The 20,327-nt window shown below is 49.8% G+C and overlaps 1 protein-coding gene across 4 annotated transcripts in view; it reads left to right on the forward strand.

The window, feature by feature from the left end:
• PUSL1 (pseudouridine synthase like 1) overlaps positions 1-20,327 on the forward strand; it is a 65,571-nt gene that overhangs the window by 38,300 nt on the left and 6,944 nt on the right. For all 4 annotated transcript variants that reach the window (XM_084651974.1, XM_084651975.1, XM_084651976.1 and 1 more), the window contains exon 6: positions 16,695-16,749. In XM_084651974.1, coding sequence (XP_084508100.1) covers positions 16,695-16,749 — 55 coding nt within the window. The remainder of the gene's footprint in view (positions 1-16,694; positions 16,750-20,327) is intronic.

Raw genomic sequence — 20,327 nt, forward strand, 5'->3', positions numbered from 1 at the left:
CTACTCATTAGCGTGTGGAAACGATTGCCCGTGTTTATGGCACGTCTGGAGCCTGGGGGATCTGGAATTGGTAACCTAAGTGATCAGGCGCATCAGGGAAAAAGAAGTGTGATTTGAACCCTTCTGTATTAGTATCCAGTAAATGGCCAGAGTGGTGCACGTCCTGCTTTTCATCAGTGCAGTGTGTCTAGGTGAGGGTTTGCAATGGAGTGACTGCAGCAGTCTAGCTACTCCAGTGCCAGTATCATAAATGTAGACAGGCCTGTTTTTAGTACCCGGGCTGTTTCTTGAAACCCATCAGTTCCTCTTTGAGGCAGAGCGAAATCTCTCTGCACTGAACCCAGCTCCAGGCAAAAAAACCCAGTGACTGCTAAGGAAAGTACTACCAGGGAAAGCAGTAGCTTGGCAGATCTTTCTCTTGTCACTGATCTACTAATTTGTGAATTTTTAACGTGGCTGGTTTTGTGTATTTGACTTTAATAGAATGCTGTTGATTTAAATGGTTTGGAAAGGGACTGTGCATTTTCTAGTTTATCTTGCTTCATAAATCTGTGCCAAGCAGCTTGAGAGAGCCTTAAAGTGGCATCACACTAGTTGTTAGAGGAGCATTTCTGCTGAGTTCTGGCGATGCACAAAGACGGCTGTCTTATAGCGAGTCATTTTTACAGTGATGTAATGTTTTATTTATTTATTTATTTACTGAGCATACAGACTTGCGGCTTTCAAAGGTGCATGATTTCAATGGGATTTGGATGATTAATTCCCATAGATGCCTTTCAAATCCCAGCCTTAATTATTAAAATCTTGTTAAACCAAACCATTATTTTTCTGGTTTAGGGAATAAATATAGTTCTGGTTTTATTTATCCTTTGTATTAATCGCCTGGTTATAATTAATCAGATGTTCCCTCAGTGGGACAGTTGTCACTTATGAAACTCGGTATGCACCTTTCCCAAACCTGTGACTGACGGCCAATGTACCTGGAGCGTGTGCATTTCTTTACTGAAGTACCAGCAGGAAATCAGCTTGCAAAGAAAGGCCTGAGATTGCACGAACAGCATATAAATAGGTTTTAAAACTAATCTAAGAGGTTTATTTTATTTTTTTTCACTCTGGAGGGTGGGATACAGTGAATGATAAACCATGATCTTTTAGTCAAATAATGCATCTTTTCTTCCTGCTTCTTTCTTCCCCCCCAAATGAAAACCAAGCTTCTGAATTGACCCCTTGTCTGTGTAAAAGGGCAGCTGTTAAAACTGCTCCCTCCATCAAACTCACCGTTGCCTGGCAACAGTGGAAGTTAGGTTAATGTCCCATCAATACAAAGCACTCTTGAATGCTAAAGCCATGTTCAGGAACTTAGCCCCATCGCTTCCTTGGGAGTAATTTTCCATCACCTGTTTCTCACTGAACATGTATTATTCGTTGCGAGGTGCTGAGTTGTGCCAAGTGAAAAGCCAGCCCAGAGTTTTGCTCGGAAGCAGAATGGTGTGTGATATTAACGAGGAGAACGTTCCCCCTTATGGAAAAGTCTGATAGAATTTAACAGAGAACCAATCATTTCTCTAAGTTTATTGAGTCATCTGATATAACTTAATAGAGAATTCTATCCCTGCCATAAAATTCTATAAGAAGGCTCAGAAAACTTTCAGAAAGAATCTCATTTTCCATTCAGCTCCATAGGTTTTTAGGGCAACCTCTGTAGACTGCTATTGGTTTCATCCTTAAGTCCTATTCGACTTCGCCATCAGAGATGCCACTTGCTGTGTCAATTTAGGAAGTCAGATTTCACAGGCAGTTCCAGCCCTAGACCCCAGCAAAATACGGCAAGATTTCAGCCTAGTCTTGATCAAAAATGCACTTTTTACATTCTTCTTTTAGAATAAAATTAAAACTCAGAGATCAGATAGGTCATGGGCTTGAACACCTTTATTAGCCCTGTTTTACAGATGGGAAAACTGAGGCAGAGAAGGGGAAGTAACTTGCCCAGGGTCATGCAGCGAAACAATGACAAAGCCAAGAACTGAATGCAAGTGTCCAAATACTTACTGTGGCCAGGCCCTCAGTTTTCCTTCTCCTTACATTGGGGTCCATGGTTATTGATCAGGGGTCTTAGAGAACTAGGGACAAAGAAATCCTGCCTGTGGTGCTGTATAAAATTAAGGGAGGCTGCATTAAATATATTAGCCTCGATTCAGAACACCTGCATAAGTGCTTTGCTGGATCAGGGCCTTAATCTGCTTAAAATTGTGTGTGCCGTGTGCATATGGGCAGAGCACGTACATCATCTACGTAGAGGGAAAGGAATGGCACGGGAAAGCGGTAGGATATTAACGTTTTCTGACGGGAGCAGAGTCTGGGGGGGTGGGAACTGAATGACACGTTGCAGCAGGATGTTATTGGTGATTTTCTTGGAAAGCATCCTCCCGACGTGGCGTGTTCTAACGCAGCGTTCTGCAGCCTTCAGCGCACCCACCTCCCGTGCAGGCTGGCAGGTGATCTCAACCCCACTCTCCCCGTCTTGATTGCATGGTAGCTTTTCACCTTCCCAGATAGCCGAGCCCTTCCCCACAAGCCTGTAGGTTCTGGGCAGGCCCAAACCGATGGGGAACCAACCTGAACAACATGCGTGCATTTCTCGCAGCCACACTTTACACACACACAGACCCCTTCTGCATAAGCACAGATGGTCCAAATCTTCATAGCTGCCCAGTCTGCCATTACTAATAATTTTGCAGGGGCGTGGGAACAGACCACAGAGCACTAACAGTCACTTGCACACAAAGGTCAGCTGTTAGGATTAGCAAAGGCAAATGTTATCCCGAGTGGCAGTAGGAAGGAATTGAGGGAGGATTGGTGAATGGGGGAGCAGGGGCATTTAGGAACTCCCAGTGCATTGGATAGTTTCCATTCGCTCTCACGTGAATTCCAGCAGCACTTAAATACTGGTGAGTACTTATATTTATGAGTCTATAAATGTGCTGTTACATATGTACCCCCTCTATGCCCAGAATGGACTGGAGAGTGTTTTGCCTCTGGCCATGTCCCTTTGTAGAGTCCGCCACTGAACCGTGAATTTTCAAAACCACTTTTTCCAGAAATGAACCAGATTGGATCCGCCATAAAACAAAAATCTCCCCACGTTGGTAGGATGGTGTTGAGGTGTCCTTTGGAGGTTTTAAAATCCTGTTTTCAATGAGTCTTAGAAACCCTAAAACTTTTGGAAATCCAAGACTGGTATCCATTTAAGAAGCTAATATTTTTGTCTTCATCACATGGGCACTGGCTTGTTGTGGCAGGATCATACTTTAGGGCAGGGTGGACATTTTGGTTGTTCTAGGGTTGCTCTTGAGTGCTATGCTGTGCATTCTGGGTTTTGATTTTATTGCTGTAGGAGAAGAAGGTTGTTTCTCGTTTGTTATTGTAGGGCTGCTCCTGAGAGTCGGGCTGCAGACATGGATTTGTTGTTATAGGGTTGGGTGTGAATACTGGGTCTTCTGCCGTTTGAGGTGAGGGGATGGTGCAAAGGCACAAAGTATTCAAAGACGGCCAATAAAGAATAAAAGGGGTTTGCAAGCCTAAGTGAAATGTTGGGAGAACTAGCGTTGGTAGGATCCCCTTTAAGGAACATTGGTGATTATTCAAGTAGGTTTTAGAATCGGTGTGATCTCCAAGTTGCAAAAAGCAGTGGCTGTTTCTATCCAAGCAGCACGGATTTGACAAGGGAGAGGAATGCCTGCTTACCTAATGTCTGGACCAGAATCTCCATCTGGCCGTTTCCCCCGACTCTCGCACCGGCATGGGAACGCCTCTCTGTCTGCTGCTACATGCCTTCCTGACTGTTACAGATGGATTCCCTGTGCACGTCGGTTTCCTGATTTGCTTGCTCTGGCCTTTCCAGCAGCATGTGGACGTTGCGGTGTGGATTGCGGAATGATGAAAAGCATTCTGCAAAGTCGGTGGTGACCATATGACTTTCCCCAGTCAGCTCTGATGAAATCGCATTGTGGGTTTGATCTGGGTATTAGGAGAGGGTTTTTTTCTGTTCCCAGCAGGGAGCATTCCCAGAGTCAGCACTTTCTCTGCAGGCAGTTGAATTGTACCTTGTTTTATACCCCGTATCTCAGGTTGTAGTTATTGCTCTGTTTGTGAGCCATTGTGCATACGTGTATAAGAACCTACACCTAGCGCATCCAAAGGATCCTACAGCTCTTTACAAGCTTAGGAATCACTCATTCAAACTAGGCAGGGATTGCTCAGTGGCAGCCACCTCTGGGGTGGAACATGGCAGCTGTTTAACAGCTCACAGCAGTTTTCCACTTTTAATTTAGGAGTGGAAGTGGTGCTGAACGCGCGCGCTAGCTGACGTGACAGAGTTTAAATAGGAGGAATGTAGGAACTGTGTCTTTTGACTAGGACACTGAGATTAAAAGCTGTTACCAAAAAAAACCAACCACTCCCAACTTCAGTTTCACATCTTCCCTGAAAGATTGCTCCTCCTGCCATCCAGCAGTTTCCAAACACCCGTTTGGGGCACTGGTTCATTGCTGAATCTCTAGGGGGAAAATGCCACCTACTCCCAGACCCACACCAAGGACTGCCACCACAGTGAGCTGGGCTGGTTTAATTTGCAGTTGGCTGCCGACCACTGGCTTTGGATAGACTTTTCACAGCAGCTGCTCTAATGCAAAATGGCATCATTCAGCCCCGCAGGCTAACTGGGTTTGCAGAGAAGAGCCAGTAGCGTTGTGAGATCTGTACCAGAAGTTCTGAATTCCCATCTCCCCACTGGGACTGGTGCTCATCTCCTCGGTGAAGGGTAAGTGATGAATCAGGTAGATGTGAAAAGCCCCTTTATTCTTGTTGGATCCTGGAGGAAGATCACTGATGATCCTTGGGTTCTGGACAGGCCTCCTTGTGTCAGTTGGTAACTGCATCCAGTCAGTGGTGCTGATGCGGATGATCAGCCATGTGTCTGAAGAACATAATAGCAACTCTAACTGCAGTAGCTCTCTGCTGCAAGTGCATAGTGCATCATCGCACTGCAAAATACCTGGGGCCTACCCTAGCACGCAGGAAGATCGGCGTTCCCTTTTGCATGACATTCAGCTGCCTGCCTGCAAAACCCCAGTTTAACTGCTGACCAAAACAGGCACTCAAGAGGTTTACATTCCAGATTCTTTGCAGGGCAGCCGGTTTCCTTAATCTGCGTCTGTGGCGTGCGTCTGTCTGAATTTGGGCTTTGTGGATATCAGTGCTGAACTCAGGCCACAAAGTTCCCATCCAGCTTTTCCCAAAACGGGGGTGGGGGGGGGTGGGGGCAGATTCACATTGGTCTCTGTGTTGACGCAAGGGATTCAGATGTTTCTGATGTTGCATTAACGGGTATAGAGTGGGGCAGTGGTTAGAGAAAGCAGTGAAGATACAGAGCACTTGGAATACAGCTGTGTCAGCTGTTGCTTGGTGCCAGATGCAGCCATCCCTGGGCAAGATCCCAGTGGAGTCTGGGCAAGGGCTACCAGGGTTGGCTGGGCTGACAGAGTTGCCAGGTAGGGGAGGGGGCAGAAGGTCAGCAAGGCAGAGGCAGGAGAAAAGGTCCGGTTGAAATTGGAAATGTAACCTGGAGAGCGGGTGGCGCCTAGCCCCAGAATTGCCTGGACACGCCGTAAAGCGGATGCTGTCCTCGAGTGGGCATTGCAGGGCGTGGGCGGCTCTGCACCAGAACTGGTGGCCACCCTGCATGTTTAGGTGTTGTGCGCCACGGCACTAGACTTGCAACTTCCAAACCCAGTTATAGCGCCACTAATGGCCTCCCATCTACGCTCCGGATGTTGCCAGGCCAGCGGCCCCGGGTTGTAATGGTCATGGGCCAAACACGCTGTCCTGTGCAAACCCCCTGATGATGCGGCACGTAGTTACAATGCACAGTGGGCCTGGCCAAGCAGCAAGACCAAATCCTGTTAGAACCCAGGGGCCCAGCTCTGTAAGCTCCTGTCCTGGCTGCAGTCCCTCTTGGGTTCAGGGAAGACAGTCACACTTTGCCCAGCTTAATGCCAGAATTGCTTATTCCCCTCTCCCTCATACACTGGTGGCTTTTGTTCCTGTGAATCGCGCTAATTTCCACCCCCTTGTAGCTGCAGTCCAAGATCTATAGTGACGCTACAAACCACTGAGTGCTGTAGCTTTGCCAGAGGCTCAGAGAGAGAGAGAGATGCGGGTCCTGAGAGCTTGGCAAAGCCCTGCTTTCTCTGGGGCGGGGGAAGGAATGGGGAGGGGGGGCAGACAGAGCATGGAACAACCTAATGCCATGAGGTTCCAGTTAGTAATTCATCCCGAAGCCTGGTCAGGTAACGTCTAGCAAATTCGATTAGAAATCACACCCATAAAAAATTCCTTTTAATGATGCTGAACGCTGGGCGGGGATGGAGACGGAGGATGGGGTGTGGGAGGAGGAGGCAGATTTATAGTGAGCTGCAGCTTAGAGGAAAGCAAGGGAGTCTTATCTGCAAATGCCCCAGGGACGCCTGTAGCCAGCATTGCAGAGGGTTGGTTAAGGGGGGAAGAGATTTGTTTTGTCTGCTAGCAGTGCTCCCCCTCCTTCCCCCGGCAATCCAATCTGGCTGGTTTCGAATTCCCTCCTCCCAGCCAAGCACAAAACCCTCCTCGCTGTGGACCCCGTAATGTAATATCCCCACCGAAACCCAGCTCCTCTGCCTTTTCCCAGGACGTGAAATTAAAACCAGAGGCGGGGAACTGTCCCCTGCTTCCAGCACTCACTGTGTCTGGGGTTCTTAGTAAGCAGTGCTGCGGGGTGGGGAGCTTACCGGGATGCTGCCTGTTTCCGGCACCTTGATAATTGTCTCTCCCTTAAAAGACGCTCGCAGCATGAGCAGAGGGATCCACAGAGTGAATCCCCCCAGAGACCAGGAGTTCTCAACCTTTTCCTTTCTGAGGCCCCCCCGCAACATGCTATAAAAACTCCACGGCCCACCTGTGCCATAATAACTGGTTTTCTGTATATAAAAGCTGGGGCCGGCATTAGGGGGTAGCAAGCAAGGAAGTTGCCTGGGGTTCCGTGCCCCAAGGGCCCCTGCAAAGCTACATTGCTCAGGCTTTGGTTTCAGCCCCTGGCGACGGGGCTCAGAGCCCCAGGCGTCAGCCCCATGCGGTGGGGCTTCAGCTTTCTGCCCTGGGCCCTAACAAGTCTAATGCTGACCCTGCTTGGAGGGCCCCCTGAAACCTGCTCGCGGCCCCGCAGGGGGCCCAGGGCCCCTGGTTGAGAACCACGGCCCTAGATCTGGTTAATAACTGCAAGCCCCCAAGCCAGCAGACAATAATGACTATGTTCAGATTCTACCACCCCAGCTCACCTTGAGGAACACCTAATTGGCGAGTAGCCCATTGGTTAAGTTAAGGTGTCTAGTGCTTAATTAGCTCTTCTAAGTTCCCTCCCTCTTAACAGGAAGGAGCCCAGGTGGCTGGGGGACCAACCCCAACCTGCCAAAGTGCTCTGGAGATGACATGATGAGCAGGACCTCAAATGGCATCTGGGGATACCAGGAGACCAGCCTCTCTCCTGGCATTTCAGCCTGGCGAATGCCAGCTACACGCTGGGAGGAGAGGAGAAAAGCAGCCAACCATAGTGTGTTTGACCCTTTGGGTTTGTGGACTTGCTCTTTGTATGACTGTAGCACCTAGATCCCCGTTGTGCTAGGCACTGGACAAACATAGTGAGACAGTCCCTGCCCTGAATGGTTTGTTATCGAAGGCCCTGATTCACAAAAGCCCTTAAGCACGTTCTTAAATCCCACTGATAAATTAAGCATGTGCTTAAGTTTTCTCCTGAATCAGGGCCAGAATAGACCAGACAGAGAAGAACAGTGCTATCACCCCATTGTACAGCCAGGGAGCAAGGGCACAGAGAGATGAAATGACTTGCCCAAGATCACATAGGAAACCCATGGCAGAGCTGGGCATTAAACCCAGATCACCTAATCAATAGGTCTCAAAGTGTAACTGTAAATGGAGACTTGTCATCAGACAGGGTCTGTTTCCAGTGGAACCCGCAGGGATTGGGTCTTGGCCCTTCGCTATTTAACGTTTTTATCAGTGACCTGGAAGAAAACACATAATCACTGATCAAGTTTGCCAGTGACACAAAAATCGGGGGAGTGGTAAATACTGGGGATGCCGGTTCACTGATACAGCGCAATCTGGATGGTTTGGTAAACTGAGTGCAAGCAAACAAATAACTGTATTAAAACACATAAAGGTATGTGTGGACATCTGAGAACAAAGAATGTCGGCCATACTAACAGGATGGGGCACTGTATCCTGGGAAGCAGGGACTTTGAAAAAGATTTGGGGCTCATGGTAGATAATCAGCTGAATGTGAGCTGCCAGTGTGACGCAGTGGCCAAAAGAGTTAATGGGATCCTGGGATGCATGAACAGGGGAATCTCCAGTAAGAGCAGAGAGGTGATTTTACTTCTGTATTTGGCACTATTGTGACCGCTGCTGGAATCCTGTGTCCAGTTCTGGTGCCCACAATTCAAGAAGGAGGTTGATAAACTGGAGAGGGCTCAAAGAAGAGCTGCAAGAATGATTAATGGATTAGAAAACCTGCTTTGTAGTGATAGACTCACGGAGCTCAATGCATTTAGTTTAACAAAGAGAAGGGTTACAGGGTGACTTCATTACAGTCTACAGGTGCCTACGTGGGGAACAAATACTTCATAACGGGCTCTTCAGTCTAGCAGAGAAAGTAGAACCCAATCCAAGGGCTAGAAGTTGAAGCTAGACAAATTCAGACTGGAAATAGGGCATACATTTGTAACAGTGAGAGCGATTAACCATTAGAACGATTTATCAAGGGCTGTGGTGGATTCTCCATCAGTGACCGTTTTTAAATCAAGGTGGGATGTGTTTCTAAAAGCTCGGCTCTCGGGATTGTTTGGGGGCAGGTCTCTGGCCTGTGCATTGCAGTGGGTCGGGCTGGAGGATCCCGGTGGAAAACCTGAGTCCTGCTCCGGTGCATTAGCCACCAGCCCTTCCTTCGTCGGAACTTGTTCCCCCACCCCTGGGGCAGGCTGCGCGATCGCTGCACGTTAGCTGCCTTGCCAGCTCAGCGATGGCTTGCACTGAGCGCATCTTGTCAGTTCCCCAGCGCTTTTGCCTGGGCTTCCTTTTCCGCCTGCTAAGTGCTTTCTACTTTTAGCCTCTGTCGTTGAGACCTGATCCGTAACAGCATCAGAACACGCATCTCCCCACATCAGTCCGTGCTCGTCGGCTGAACGTCTGCTGCCCACAACACCGATGTAAGCGCTCTGACCGGCCCTGGGACGATGACTGTCTGGGGCGTATTCCCCCTCTGCCTTGCTAGCCCCAGTGCTGACCGAGCATGTGACATGTGCCCGGAGCCCAGTTTCTCCTGCTGGGACACAGGGATGGAGCCACCCATCAACAGAGGCAAGCTACGGCAGTGGGAGTCGGACTCCTGGGTTCCTCCTGTCTGCTGCTGACGTGCTGGAGCTCATGTGCTGGCTTTGAGCGTATGAATGAGTGATGTCACCCTCTAGTGCTCTCCCCCCCTCCTCCACCGGGGACAGTATTACAGACCTAGTAGGACAAGCTGAGGGAGTTCTCCTTTAGCTCAAGTGTAAGAAGCCCATGGATCTGGAACGTAAAGTCTCCGACTGTCTTTTTGGAAAGAAGGGGAAGAAGTAGAGTTAAATCTGATCTGCTGGGGGCTCCTTAAATTCATTATCTTGGTGATATGATGCCCAGCTAATTATGTTTGAACTGTGGCAGAAGGAACTGCAGTCTTGCAGTGAGCAGCCTGGCTCTGCTTCCAGGTTTACGCTGGCAAATGTTATTTACTAAATGGCTCCAATTCATTAGGTAACGAGATTCTTCATTTGCAATTTCCTGCAGCGCTTGTTTTTGAAGAGTCCTTTGCACTGGGTATTGAGAAGCATAAATGAAATGTAAATGCAACCTGCAGTAAACTAGCAATAGCTGCCTACCTGGTGGTAGTGGAAGCCAGTTCTTGTTTGGGAAGGAGCCTTATCTAGGGGTCAGAGCTGCTTTCCTCATCCTTTCTCTGCCGATAAGCGAAGCCGAATTAGCGACCAGGCCAGACTGAGGGCTGGGTGCCCCTGAGCAGAAGGGAGAATGTGTCACGGGCAGCATTTCTCGACGGGACAGATGGGATTTCGTAGAGCAAAGGCTGAAATGAACGTTACTCAGATCCCGTGGCACTGCCGTTTCCTGTTACCTCCTGGCCAGGCCCTTCCCTCTCCCCAGCCTGTTCAAACGGTTCCCTCCTCCTCTCCGCCCTCCCTTGGCTCTATCCCTGCCCCTCCTTGGAATCCGTCCACTTGCTGCAGTTGGTTGAAAGGTTGGCCATGTTTTTCATCAAAAATGTGACTGCCGATGGAGAGGGAAGGGACAGAAATGCCCCATTTCTCCTTCAGCTCTAGCACTCGCTTCCTGTCTCCAGCATCTGTTGCTTCCCAGCCCCACGAGGCTCTGTGGAATTGTACCTGAATTGCACAGGGACTTAGGAATGGCCAGGGTGAATCAGACAGTCCATCTCATCCTGTATCCTGGCTCAGCGGACAGAACCAGCTGTTTCAGCAGAAAGTGAAGGAAGCCCCCACCCACTAGTGGACAGTTATGGAATAATCCAGTTGACCCCAGCTAAGTAGAGGTTGCCCGGAAGCTGGTGGGGTTTATATCCCAAGGAAGGTGAATATCAACGAAGCGATGTTGCACGTGGAATGGAAGGCCATGTTGGGTGGATCTCCGGTGTTCTCAGACAGTTGCACCATTTCCTAAAGGTGACCTGCAAAGAGTGGGAGAAATGGGTGTGTGCCGTCTTTATTTTTGCTGCTTCCTGGTGAATGAGGAAAGATCTGAAAGGTTTGTGGAAGGAAAAAACCCAACAACCTGGTGTATTTGTTACATTATGAATTCAGTTCTTTCCACTCTGTTTCCCTGAAAGACTCTTTGGATGACTGGGGAACTAGTCACAGACACCAAGCAGTTGAAAACTGATTAAATGGAAAGAGAGGGGGATTTTGATGTTCAAAACTGTTGTTTCAGCAACAACGAATAAATTCAGACACCTGCTAAACAGCTGGGGGAAAAGCTCTCTCGTTAAAGACGCAAACCCCAAGCTAATCATATGGATCCAGTCACTGAACTAATCCATGTTTACTTCTCTAGCTCTTGTTAGAGCGGCCAATGAGATGGAAAGTTGGTGATGCTAATGCTCTAGAAGTTTTCTTTCTTTGTTGGGATTTACATATTTTTTGAAATAAACATTTTCTGTAATAAGCTTGTTTGAAACAAACAGATCTCCCGAGCCAGCCAACGTGCTGACAGTCTCTGGATGACTCTGGGCCGGCTGTCTACAGGGAGGCTACATCCCCAGCTCTCTTGACAGGTAGAAATTCTTTCTCGACATTTGGCTGCGAATGCATTTCATGGTTCAGCAGCTGACCCCGGTTTGGAAGAATGTTAATTTTTGCACCTAGGCTTGTGCACCTGAGCAGTCCTGGAGGGGGCTGCAGAGAAGCAGGAAGGGCTGGCTCCGTCTATCCAAACACATGAAGCAGTGCCGCCTGGAGTACGCACTGTGTGTTCAGTTTATTAAGGAGGGCGATGAGAGCTTCCTCAAAGATGTCTTCTAGGAACTTCGGGCCGGACAGGTGCTCCATCTCGTCCAATATCCTGGTCGTGGTCAGTACCAGTTACATCAAAGATCCAGACCTTGCTATTGGCAATTATGGTCTCTCAGCTGCTCCCAAGGAAAGTCTACTCCCAAACCACACAAGTGCGAGCTTCTGCCCCAGAGCCGGAGGCTTTATCCAGCTCTCGCCATCTTGCATCTCAATTACTGCAACATCCTTTTCTCTGGAATTGACCAATGCAGTCCTGTCGCGCTCAGAGCCTGTTGCTTTGACCGTGTCGCCCCCTCTCTTTGCAACCCTGCATTGGCTTCTCCCTTTTCTAGTGTATCGAAAATATAAGCTGCTTGTCTTCGCTTTCAAGGTCCTTCACGGCCTTTCCCCATCTCTCATTCGCCGTCCCACCACCAGTCAGTCCAGGATCCCAGCCTCCATTGCCCACTTGCTGTCCCCTGTGCTGCCTCTCTTGCTGGAGTGGAGCTCCCTGTGAACATCCACAAAACTAATGAATTATCTTCTTTCAGAACCCTCCTTAAGACCCTCCTTTTCCGCGATGCCTACAAAAAAACTTGACAGGTTAGGTTGCTGGTGTGCTGAGACCACAGCCAGTCACGCTGACCAACACTGTCTCATGGTTTTCTTGCACTCCCCTGTCAGTCTGTATCTACCTTTTGTCTATTGTTTTATATGTAGATTATAAACCCTGTGGGACATGGGCTGTCGTTTTTTGTTCTGTGTTTGTACAGTGCCTAGCAAAATGGGGTCCTGGTCCATGACTAGGGATCCTAGGTATTGCAATACTGCTCCTACTAATTATCCTGCCAAAACTCTTGTTTGGTGTGTTTTTTAGTATGTACTATTCTAACTCTATCAATGCCTCATACCCATTTAATCCTGCTAAACTTCTTGGCATCGGTGACATCTTGTGGCAGTGAGTTCCACCGGCTAATTATGCATCATGTGGGGGGAAAAAAAATCTTTCCTTTTGATCAGGTTTGAATTGGCCGCTTTTCAAGTTCATTGACTGTCCCCTTGTCCTTGTATTGTCACATACGGGTCATGCTGGTTTCTGATAAATACGCCAAGTCCCATTCGTTATTTTGCATGCTTCGTTCGTGTCCCCTCTTAACGTATCCAACTCACTGCTGCACTAGTTCATTGCTAGCTGCAGAGTAGCCGCCATCCTCGTTTCCCATCCCTGGCTCCGTTCAGGTGAACTTTTGGCCAAGGTCCAAGTGTCAGATCCCCCCCCAAAAAAGGAAGCCGCGCTGGGCTGCCATGGAAAAATTAGCTTCCGGCGGCTGAGTTGACTTTGGTGGTGTCATTATTAACCATCGACTCTCACCCCCCAATCCCCATTGGGGGGTGGAAAATTGCGCATAAGGACTGCAGTGCCTGCTGTTTAAATAATAGTGCCTCAATTAAGGCCCATTTTGCATCTCCTGGAGAAGAGCGGGTTGTGTGCATCCTCTTGGGAGATGTCTGCTCGGGTTACATCAGCCAAATGATCCTCATGACTCGACTCCCCCCCCCCCCTCCTGAACAGAAGCTGCCTAATTACAGCAAATGCCAAAAGCAATCTTCATGTCAGTGGGAGAAGAGGCTGGTTTTGTGTGAATTTAGTGCTTCTGAAAGTAGCAGACGGATTGGCTTGGTGTGGTGGGGAGGTCAGCAGCCCTGGGTAGCTCAGATGCTGGGCAAGTTTCCTCCCCCTAGATGTGCCTGGGTCCAGAACCCTGACCTAAAAATCCTTCCCTTGCCATTCCAGCTGGGAGGTCTCCGCCCAGCTCTTCCAGTGCACTTTGTTCTCAGCCTGTATCCGTCACTGCTGATCCAGTTCTGAATGCTCACAGCTCTGCCCCTGCAGCACCCCCTGCCGTTCCAGGCATCCTGTCTGCGCTTGGCTTGCCCCCATTTAGATTCAGCTCATCGGGGCAGTGCCCTGCCTGGGTATGTGCATCCTGCGTGGCTTTTGATTGGTTAAAGCACAGGTGAGTCTGGTGAGTTTTAACGAGGGGGAGCTAGCAAACTGGGCTATGCAGCCGTTGAGAATTGAATTGGAAATCGCTTGAGGAGGTTGTGGGCCTTTTAAATGGATCAGCTGGGACCACCCGGCAGGTGCAAATAAAAAGTGTTGATTTCCCGCTTGCTTTGGAGCCTCCTCGCCTGTGGGGCAGCACCTGTGTGGAGCAGCTCCAAGCCAGGCTGAGACGCGTCATCCCCACCGAGCAGCCCAGAACCCTCCAGCCCCCTTGGCCAAGGTAATGCATCAGTGTAGAGCCACCCCAGAGCTGTCCAGCCCAGGCATGACAATCCCATAAGTGAACATAAAAACAGCCAGACTGGGTCAGACCAAAGGTCCATGCAGCCCAGTATCCTGTCTTCCAACAGAGGCCAATGCCAGGTGCCTCAAAGGGAATGAACAGAACAGGGAATCATCAAGTGATCCATCCCCTGTCGCCCATTCCCAGCCTCTGGCAAACGGAGGTGAGGGACACCATCCCTGCCCATCCTGGCTAATAGCCATTGATGGACCTATCCTCCATGAACGTATCTAGTTCTTTTTTGAACCCTGTTATGGTCTTGGCCTTCACAACATCCTCTGGCAAGGAGTTCCACAGGTTGACTGTGCATTGTGTGAAGAAATACTTTCTTTTATTTGTTTTAAACCTGTGCTCCTGAAATTGACCACATCTCCCCAGCAACCGGACTACGCTGTAAATACCAAGTCCTGCTGAGAGCGCCTGGCCCTCTCTTCCCCTCTGGCTCTTCCCCTCTGCTTTGTCCTTGAGCATTTTAGGGTCATGCTACTCAGCGAGGGGCAAATTTCAGGCAGTCAGAACATGTTCCACCTGAAATGGCAGGAAAAGAATCTCTTGAAAGAACCCCCAGCACAACATCTGCTTCCTCGAAAGCTACATTAAAATCAGCAACCCTTCTGGGTCTCACAGGCTGGGAAGAAAAGGGGGGGGGGTCTTAGCCCTGATACAGGGAGGCTGCTGTCCTAGGGCAGAGTCAGATGAACGGGGATTCCACCCGTTTCACTGACCAATGGGGCTGCAGCCCCTACTGTGAACAGAGATTCGATTTGCACATGCGTGGCTTAACCTGCCCTTACGCGGTGACCGCTTCTCTGCTGCAGTGTAGCATTGCCTGGCTGTGCCAGGACAGCTGTACCTGTGGCTGGTCACGAACGGCTGAAATCCCCAGTGGAGGCAAGGCCCCAGAAACCGCCACCATGCTGGCAGCAGCCCACGTGAGCCCACTAGTCAATAATTACAATCGACAGTAGGATCCCCTGCAGCTGCCCCGGTCAGGGAATGTCTGCAACCTTTGGCTCATTGGGGATGGTGCAGGTAAATGTGATTTTTCCCTGGACTGCAGCGATGTCCTTATCTGTGCTAGTTACGTGGTCAGTCTGGGGGAGCTGAGAGTGGAAGGGCAGGGTTGAGGCCCATCGGCTTGTTCTGGTCGGGGCCAGAGCTGTGGTTAGTGTTTCAAACAGGTTGAGAATCTGTGGGGCAGTTTAGTGCATCCAGACCAAAAGGAATTAAGGAAAAAATCAGAAAACCAAAACTTCCCTGACGGGAGAGGTTATTAATTGCACTAAAACTGTGATCTGAACCCCTCTTCCCCAGCACCCCCCCCCAACGCCAGCCGAGGGCTATAGGCGTGTTCTACTTGGTAACCAGAAACCCGGTGGGCAGGTCGGGTGAGTGCCATCCAGGGAGCACTGAAACAGGGCCGGTGGTGTTTGATTCTCTCTTCTCCTCCCAAAGGCTTAAGAAGATTGAGTGGAATTGTTCCTCCTTAATCTTCTCTCCTGGAGCCTGTTTTAGTCTTTTGTTCCCACTCACGCTAGTTTAAACTGATTATTTTTTAGGTCACGGAGAGATTTAGGGAGAGGCTGCGGCTCAGTGCTGTCCGGTGGTGGTGGCACAAAGATGAGTTGTCTTCTTGTGCTTGAGTTTTGGTGCCATTGAGAGCGAACAGGTGAATGGCAGAGCAGCGGGGGACCAAAACTTCCCAAGCACACCTCTGCTGATGCCCTGGAATCCTGACCCATAGCATCCCCTGCTGTGCCCCTCCTAGCTCCCCCAGCAGCTCTGCCGACGCTCCTCAGTCCTGACCCACAGCGCCTTTACCGTTCCACGGCTCTGCTGATGCTGCTCTGCTCTGCTCTGCTCTGCTGATGCTGCTCTGCCCAGACCCGCCGCACCCCCTGCTACCTCCCAGCTCTGCAGCTGCCCCCCCTTTCCAATCTGTCGCCGGGCAGAGAGAACCTGCCAGATGGGCCGCGTGATGCAGATGCCGAGGGCACAAAGGGAAGGACCATCCTGGCCTCTTCCCGTCCCCACCTGCGTTGGGCTAGCCACAGTGTGACTGACAGAGCTGTGTGTGGGTTGGGTGGAGAACGGCCTGGAGTTGATGCTGCTGTATAAACTACTTATAAGCTCCATGCAAGAAGCAAGCTGGGATGGTGAGGGAGAAAATTGCTTTGGGTATGGTGCAACGCATGTCCCGTGCAGCCCGTGTCCCGTGCAGCCCCGAGCTGCCCTGGCCTCTCTGGTGCCATCTGTCTTAGAAGCAGCATTTCAGCTTCCCCCATAGATCTGCTCTGCCGTTTCCCTGACAAAGGCTGGTGTCTCCTTTGTTTCGGCCAGCGCTGTTTCTCTTACTCCAGGACTGTGAAATTTGCCTGTTTGCCTGTCCCTCGCAGATGTTTACAGCGAGTGGAGGGCTGGGGTGTGCTCACTGCATAACTGACTGTCTGCAAGTTCAGTTTAGTTCCCGCTGGAGAATCTGGGCTCCAGAGGAAGCTGTCACTGTTCTGATGTAAAGAGCCCTCCCTGATCCCCAACACTGAAGTGGAAACTTGGCTTCACACTGATTCGCCTGCCTGCCTGTAATTGACCAGTGATTTATGGTCCCTCCTGGGGCTGCGGGGGGCTGGTTTGAGAGAGACCATTTTTAAAACTGATCTTTTTTTTTTTTTCCTAGGGGGCTGCAGTTTTGGGAGCTAGAATTCAAGAGCAGATCATTCCTCTACAGACAGGTACGGTGTAGTGCCGCAATTGTGATAGTTCTATCCGCCTTTGGCCCCTTTCACCTGAGGATCTCAAAGCACCCCACCAGCACTAAGCAAACTTCCCTCCATCCTTGGGAGGTGTCTTCCCTATTTGACAGATGGGGAAACTGAGGCAAAGAGGTGCCATGACTGCTTCGGCCACGCAGTGAATCCATAGCAGAGCTGGGAATAGAACCTAGCTGTTTTTATTTCTGCGTTTGGGCCAGTACAACCAGAACCTCTAAGTTTGTTCCTAAAATGACTGGAGGTTCCAGGTCATGTGGGTGGGAGTTCTAATTGTCTCCAAACTACCTTGTCTTATCCCTGTGGTGTGAGTGGCTGCAGCCAATAGCCAGGCAGTCTCACTCTGTGTTACGATGCCGAGCGTTGTGAGGACCGTCTGGAGTTTTCTCTTGCGTTTTGGATCATGAAATACTACGTAGAACTATAGAAAGGAGAGATGGAAAAGCTCCATTACTCCATGTACTTCCTCTCCCAGGGAGATTATTCCCTACTGCAGGATTGTTCCCTGCTCTGCCCTGTTCTCTAGTTTTGTCCTGTCTGCTTTGAAATGATTCAGGAGTGGAGTTTTCACCACATATCCCCCCCTCCCAAGAGAGGCTGCTCCGCAGTTTAATGGAGCTCATTGTTCGGAAAGGATTGGCAGTTCTTCGTTGGTGGGTCTTAGCCATGGTCACGTTCTGGCAGCAGCAAGCTGCAGAGAGAGGGCTGGTTGGTCTTTTTTTGGGGGATCAATAAGCAGCTCTTTTGGATTCCGTTCTGGCAGACCAGCTTTGTTTGCATCATGGGCCGAGCAGCTTTTTAGACTCCCTGGCCGTGGGTGCCCAGCGACTGCGGAGACCTTCAGGGTATGGGAAGGACTTAGGCCTGTTCCCGGGAAGGACAATTTAGAGAGAGAGATTGTCTGTCTGTCTCCCTCCCGGTGAGTGTTTTAGGCATTAGACAGGAGGCCCCAGCCTCAGGCAGTGATATTTTGAGCCCCCCACGCTCCCATCTCTGCTCAACTATCTACTGCAGTCTGCTATGACAACCTCCCCCATCCCTGCAGAAACCCAGCTCCGCTTTGAACTGTGCGCACCGACCTACCCACAGGCGCAGTCAGGATGCGTTCGACAAAGGAAGCAGGGGTGGGCACCCCAGGAGAACTGTCACGAGGAGTGCAATGTGTTTGCCCCGGGAGGCTGAGGAGGAGGTGATCGGGGCGTGTGGCTATCCCAGATCCCTTGGGGGTAGCCTCCCTTTAAAGCCGGCAGACCTGAAACACTGAGGCATCGAAGTTAGATTCACACCAGGCAGTGACCTCTAGTGGGGAAAATTTAAAATAGTGCCAAGTACTCCTGGTTTTTGTTTTTGTTTTTTAAATAGTGCGTGTCCAGAAGGGTGGTTTCTTCACAGTCAGACCTGGGCTTGTTTTATCCATGCTGAAATGTAGGATCTTAGCAGGTAGAGAAGTAAAAGACCTAGCTGTCTTGAGCAGGGAAGATCCATAAAACAGATCAGTGCTGGGTTGGCCCATCAATCTGAAGGTTTTGAGACCGAACCCAAACCTCTATTTGCTAACAGCACTGGGAGTCGGCTGCTTTGATTGGATTAAGGCATTAGTGGGAAAGTGATGGTGCTTTGTCTTCATCTAAATAACTCCTCGCTCGTTTGACCTGTGTGTGGGTTTAACAAGGACAAACCTGATTAGCTGAGTTTACTCCACTGTAAATGCAACCTCCTGGATAATTGTTTCCTGCTCTTGTACAGTGCTGTGCTTAGGTCCCTGCAGGATTCGCTTTACATTTGTGTCTTCATTTTTCTTGTAAGGGCACAAACAGCCTAATAAAACAAATACAAATGGAACTCAGATGTTAGCCCCAGCCTTCCCTTCTGTGCGGGCAGAACCAATTGCACGTAAGGAAGTGGACTTGCGTTTGCACAACAGCTGTTTGCACAAGTAAGCGTGGCAGCTGGGCCTCTGTGTGTTTGATCTGACTCCCTCGGTCTGCGTTCATTGGTTGCTGGTAAAATCAGTTTGGTGCCCAAAATCCGAGGCTAGTGGGAAATCTGGAGAGACCCACGGGAGGTGATGAGATAGCAGTTGGTGGGCCTGTCCTGCAGGAGTAGCATGTTCTGTGGCCCAACTCCAAATGTCAGTGGGACTCCCCGTCCCTGCGATGTGTGACACAAAGGCTGTTGCGAGCATCTGGAAAACTAGACCTGGTGTCTCCCCTGAGCCTGCATGATAACTTTCCTCTCAGCGCCCGGGATACTAGACAGACCATCACAAAGCTCCAGCCGTCTTGAGGAGGGGTCTTGCGGGACCTCACCAAACACAATGCCCAGCTTGAAAGGCTGGTCGCCACTGAGCTGGGTGGAATTACGTGTCCGGGGCTTTTGTGAATTGCAGACTTCTAGGAATGCTTGAGCCGTGAGCACAATGGATGAAGTCCCAATCACGTCAGTGACCCCCACTGAACCGTATCTCCTGCTGGTTGGCCCTGTTAGAAGCTGGCTGCCTGGTTTTGGAACCTGCTCCCATTCCTCGCCTCTTTCTCCCTTTATTTTCCTGGGGATCTTCAAGCCCTTTGCACATTAAACTTCTCAAGGGCAAATTGACTTGCCTACAGTCATGCCGTGAGCTGACCCCAGATCTCCTGGGTCCAGAACTTCCCCAGCTCTAACCACTAGACAGTGTCTTTGATAGTGACCACAGAACAGCCCTTAACCCTAGAAATGGATCGCTAGCGAGGCTTGTGTGGGGAGTTTAAAGTGACATTTCATGACTGCAGCCTAACAGGAAAGCCACCGTGCAAACATGAAGTATGCAAAGGGCCAGGAGATAAATCTAGTTTCAGAATAAGCTCATCAGTATACGAGGGAGGTGGAGGGCTGGGAGTTGATCATGCAGCCTAGCTAGCAAACTCGGCTGTGTATCCCTCTGACGAGATCAGTTGGTGATCCTGGGAGAGCAGCTAGGCTGCAAAGGTACCAGTTCAGAGGCTGCTAGACTCTGTTCCTGGAAATGCTATCAGCAGAAAGGAGGTTTCCTCAGCCCTCTTCAGAAGGGAGGTGCTGAGTTTTTTCCTGGTGGCAAGAGGGAAGAAGGGTCAGGCAGTAGGTAGCCCTGAAAGCTGGCTTTTGGGATGTGCTTGTGTCCTTTGCTGCTGCCGCATGATGCACTGCATAAAGGGCAGGAAGGAGCCTGGGCTTTTAGTTTTTGTTTCTCCTTTTTTTATTACATTAGCAGTTCAGGTTGTGTCTACTCTGCTTTTCCAAGCTTCTATGGTTGACTGTGGAGCTTAAAGGATTATGGGATCTTAACTCTCAAGAATGTGTACCCAGAGCAGTTGAGAAGAGGTGGGATCTTTTTAGATGAGCTGTGATAGGAGCTCCTAGGACTACTACAATTCAAATACTAAATAATCATAGAATATCAGGGATAGAAGGGACCTCAGGAGGTCATCTAGTCCAACCCCCTGAATCATATAATCATAAACCCCTTTTAACTCAAACGCCTGCCAAACATGTGGGAGAAAAGACATTTCTGTTAAAGTTTAATC

This window comes from Lepidochelys olivacea (genome assembly GCF_965140295.1).
Source record: "Lepidochelys olivacea isolate rLepOli2 genome assembly, chromosome: 18".
Classification (NCBI taxonomy): Eukaryota; Metazoa; Chordata; order Testudines; family Cheloniidae; genus Lepidochelys; species Lepidochelys olivacea.